Consider the following 5,038-nt stretch of genomic DNA (forward strand, 5'->3'; position numbering starts at 1 on the left):
GGGCCCATACCTCCACTCCCTCTTTGCAAGGTGCATCTCCGCCACAGATGCTAGCCAGGTCTCTTGCAAAAATAAAATATCAGCTTCAACTCGGCTGAGAAAATCAAAGGCCATGTAGCGAGCCGCCGTAGAGCGAATACTCGCGACATTAATGGTCGCGAGACGACATGGAGCGGGTACAGCCATTCTTAGTGTTTGATGTGGTTATGCTCAACCTTGACATACAGAAAAGAAAAACATTTAATCCACAGCGTCCATTTCATGTACCGAGGACTGCTCGTCCTCGTCCTCCTCCGAGGACAACACAGAAAATATATTGCTGAGGTGCAGAAAACCATCATCCGGGGGCCCTTGATGACCACCAGACCGGGGCACACCAGGCTGCTCCACAGCCCCCTTTGTTTTCTTCCTCCTCCTCTTTCTATGTGCCTGCCAGTCATCTCTAGAAACCTCCCCTGCGCTCTCACCACTGGTGGGAGTCAGCTCCTTTGTTTGCCTCCTGGTACGTTTTTGTGTACTAGGGGCCTGCACACCTCCCCCCTCTGGGACTTTGAGGGCGCCACAGAAATGTTCGGCAGCAGGGGGCACCGGCGTGCAAACCGTGCTCGCTTCCTCCTGACATGTTTCAGTGTTGGGCCGAGGGACCAACGGAGTAGAAGGGGGAGGGGGGGAAGGAGGAAGGTTTTCTATCTGGGGAGGTGGGACCTCACTCTGATTGGCCTGACACTCAACCTCAGAGTTATCCTGGTCCGTAACACTGGCACGCCCTGCATGCTCAGACTCCTGTCTCCTCCTCTCAGATCTCCTTAGTTGTGCCGGGGTCTTCCTCCTAACCGGCGGGGCAGTTGTGACAGTATCCTGAGATGTGGCAGCAGTATGGGTCCTCGAAGACTCCCTCGGAGGCCGAGGTTCCTCCTGACCGGTTGCATGGCCTCTAAAGGCCTTGGGGCAGCGACTAAAGGGGTGGCCTATTACCCCACACAAGTTACAGACGATGATGTGACAGACGTCTGCGGCGTGACCCACTCCGTTGCATCGGATACATCGCTGCACCGTACAGTCTGCGCTAAAATGGGTCGGGCTCCCACATTTAAAACACAGTTTTGGTTGTCCTGGGTAGAAAACCAGGATGCGATCCCTGCCGATGAATCCACTGGCAGGGATGTGAGAGACTGACAGGCCCCTCCTACCCAGCTTTACATGGGCAGTCCACGTGCCTGTCCAGATACCCTTCTCGTCCAGTCTCTTCCTCAGCGGACCCTGGAGCTGACCAAATCTGCTCAACCAAGTGACGATGTCCTCCTGAGGAAGAGACTCATTTCTTACCATGACGGTGACTTGTTTGACCTCCTCCTGCCTGGAAATCGCCACCAGTCTGAAACCCTTCCATGCCGTCTGTGACTTGACCAAATCGTACCTCATGAAAAAAAATTCCATTAATATAGGGGTTAGGAAGCTGACATCAAATTCAGACGTACCATGGGGGTGTATGACCGCGAATATATCCGCGACTTTGAAGCCCAGGCTGAGGACTCTGTCCACCACCTCCCCTCTACTTGGGCATGGACCCTCCCCCTGCCACTTAAGCTGGACCACGTTCCGTCTTCTCCTCTCTGGACCACCAGTAACTCTGGACCATGTCCCAGCTCCCTGGAAACTTGGGGGCATTGCAAAAGACTGGGGGCCAAACTGGCCATGGGAGGGCTCCTGCCTCACTTTGGCACCTGCGACATCCGCAAAGGATCTACCCTCCTGCAGTGCCGCCACCGTGTTGGAACTATCCGGGGGGAGGTTTTGCACCCCACCAACTTTGGCACCTTTGGGCTCCCTCCGGGCACTGTCAGCAGCTTTTGCAGGGACAGGGGCAGACTTAGACACTTCAGCCTTCCTTTGGGACTTTACACATTTGTCAGGATTTTTGCGGGCAGCGGATGCCCCAGAACCATTCTGCCCATGTACCTCCCCCGTTTTACCTGTAGGGGCCCTATCACAGAGGTCCTGGGGACCTGCGGGGGGTTTAGGGGAGGGAGAGTCCACACCACACCCCGCACCTAAGACCGCCATATCGGCATTACCAGGGACCACTTCTGTACAGACTTCCTGTTGTTGGGACCTTTCCTGCTCCCTGATGTAACTTGTAGCAGGGCAAGGAGTCTCCAACACCCCCGGCTCACAGTCCCCCCACTCTGGACCTTTTTTCCCTGTGTGTACAGTCTCACCAGTCCCTGAGTCCTCGGATTCATGTGTCTTTTGTGTGACTTCCTGTGTCACGGCGCTGGCCACGCCTACTTCTGGTTTCCTGCTGTGCTCCGCCTCTGCCTCCGACTGTGATGCCTGAGATTGACCGTGGGCTGGTCCGGGTGTGTGCGCAGCCGCGGGCGCCATCTTGGAAGCTGGCACATTGCTTTGTCCGCATGTCAGGGGCGCTTGGGATGCAGGTAAGTTCCTCTTCGGTCTCGGTGTCACGGCGCCGGTTCCTCCCTCTTCCAGTTGCACTCGTAGATCAGAGTCCTCCTCCCGATGAGCGGTAGAGTGACCCTGGGCGGGTCCGTGGATACCGTCTGTTTCGGGTGTCACTGTAGGAATATCAGAATGTCCGGGCGCCGGCTGACTAGCTGGGGAATGACCCTTGGCGGGTCCTTGTATGCATTCAGCCGCGGGCGCCGTATGAGAAGCTGTCACACTATCCTGGCAATGACCCTGGGCGGGTACGGGTTCACACACAGCTACGGCCGCCATTTTACAAGCGTCGGGCGCCATTTTAGAAGCTTCGGGCGCCATTTTAGAAGCTGGTACACTATCCTGGCAATGACCCTGGGCGGGAGTTGCGGGCGCCATTTTAGAAGCTTCGGGTGCCATTTTAGAAGCTGGTACACTATCCTGGCAATGACCCTGGGCGGGTTCGCGTTCACACTCAGCTGCGGCCGCCATTTTAGAAGCTTCGGGCGCCATTTTAGAAGCTGGTACACTAGCCTGGCAATGACCCTGGGCGGGTTCGAGTTCACACTCAGTTGCGGGCGCCATTTTAGAAGCTTCGGGCGCCATTTTAGAAGCTGGTACACTAGCCTGGCAATGACCCTGGGCGGGTCCGAGTTTACACTCAGCTGCGGCCGCCATTTTGGAAGCCTCGGGCGGCATTTTTGAAGCCTTTGAAGCTTGCCTACGTGCAGGAGATGCCGTCTGTGAGACCGGCGCCTTCTTGCTGCGGCCACTCGATGACAATACTGTTTGTGAATGTTCATGTTTTACCTTTCGCTGCTTCTTCTTCACACCTTTCACATGACTTGCTGCTCCACACTCTTCTGTCAGTTTCTGCACCACAACGACAGGTTTCCTGACTGAAAAGTCTGCTTGGGCAGTCACCTCCTTCTGTGTTCCAGTCATGGGATCCACTACCCCTTCAGTCAGACTTGTGTCCATATCTGTATCACTCTCTGCTGCTTGTAAGGGGGGGTCCACCTCAGCTGCAGCTCCCACCTCTGGGGTCTCCACCACCCCTGTCACCTGAGGTGAAAGTCCATCCCTGGCCCTGCGAGAGGCCTGGCTGCCTAGTCCACTGGCCGCTTTCACTCTGTGTAATATGTCCACCAATGACTCACGCTGCCCGGGGCCACTTTTGGACAAATTGTTCAGTAAATCCAAGTTGTCACCACAGAGGCCCTTCAGCCTGTCAATGTCAGCTTTGCAGCTGCTCCTCCTGCTACTGTTCATGTTGTCTCTGGAGGTCCTCAGCTTGGCCAAGTGCGCCATCCCCACCTCAAAGACACGGCATAGCTTCTCCATCAGTAACTGGACCTTCTCCTGTCTCGCTGCTGCTGCGGCCTGGTTCTCACCTGGCTGCGGCCTCCCCCAACTGACTACGGCCTGTGTTCCAAGGAACAGCCTCTCATCCGTAGTGAGGACAGGGGCCTCTTCATCCCCTTCCTCATAGCCAGACTCACACCTTCCTGGGCTGCAGGATTCCATCTTCTGCCTAATCAGCAGCCGGTGCCGGAGCTCTGCCAGACACAACCTTCACCTGCCACTGCTGGCTTCAGACTCACCCTCACACACCTGATGGGCACTGTCACCCCCCTCCTGGCCAATCAGCAGCTGGCATCACAGCCCCACTCTGACTGACAAGTGCGCCGTCCTGTCACATTCTGTCAGGGAAAGGTCACCGCTGTTTCCTCACAAATACACCTTTATTTTCATGGTTTTTTTTATTTTTTTTTTTATTTTTTTGAAATTTTTACAAAAATAATTTTCTTTCTTTTCTATTACTGCAGCTGCTGTCTCCAGACTTTCCTTCAATAGATCCTTGTTAATCCCTTCCATACCGGCACTGTCACCCCCACCCCCCCCAGGACAGGTTTCAGCTCTCAGCGCTCTCACACCTTGAATGACAATTGCGCGGTCATACAACATTGTACCCAAACTAACATTTTATCATTTTATTCACACAACTACAGCTTTCTCTTGGTGGTATTTAATCACCGCTGGGCTTTTTATATTTGGATAAATTAACTAAAAAGACCAAAATTTTGGATAAAAACACAATTTTTTCTTTTTTTATTTTAGAAAAGTTTGCAAATAAATAATTGTTCATAAATTTAGGCCGAGATGTATTCTGCTACATGTCTTTGTTTAAAATAACACAAATTAAGATGTATTATTTAGTTTGTAGGAAAGTTATAGAGTTCACAATCTATGGGATAGATCTGAATATTGATCAATCCTGAAGTACTGACAGCCAATGTCATTTCCTGAGGTCCAAGAATGTCAGAACGGTGCAGATATCCCCCAAATGTCAGAACAGTACAGATATCCCCCAAATGACCCCTTTTTGCAGAGTAAACCGTCCGACGTACTTCATAATAGGAATGTCAATTTTTTTGAATTTTTTTTTTTTTGGTCATTATTTTGTTGAAAATTTAAAATAATGTCTTTCCAAAATTTTTTTTTACATCCTGTCACCAGTGCAGTACAGCGTCATCATATAACTGGCATGGCTGTGATCAGGGACACTGAATGGTGACAGTATGAAAAAATTTTTTTT

General features: G+C 52.3%; 1 protein-coding gene across 1 annotated transcript; it reads right to left on the reverse strand.

Moving 5' to 3' along the window:
* Positions 1-240: 240 nt before the first annotated feature.
* On the reverse strand, positions 241-3,966 carry LOC149434413 (uncharacterized). The gene has a single exon (XM_089663704.1). The coding sequence runs from the start codon at positions 3,964-3,966 to the stop codon at positions 241-243; it is 3,726 nt and encodes a 1,241-aa protein (XP_089519830.1).
* Between the last annotated feature and the right edge of the window lie 1,072 nt (positions 3,967-5,038).

The sequence above is a fragment of the Staurois parvus genome, unplaced genomic scaffold (assembly GCF_062004578.1).
Source record: "Staurois parvus isolate SC_StPar_1 unplaced genomic scaffold, SC_StPar_1.0 ptg001754l, whole genome shotgun sequence".
NCBI lineage: Eukaryota > Metazoa > Chordata > Amphibia > Anura > Ranidae > Staurois > Staurois parvus.

Bases quoted from the DNA above. Each gene is read 5' to 3' on its own strand.
- LOC149434413 (XM_089663704.1), bottom strand. From the start codon at position 3,966: ATGGAATCCTGCAGCCCAGGAAGGTGTGAGTCTGGCTATGAGGAAGGG.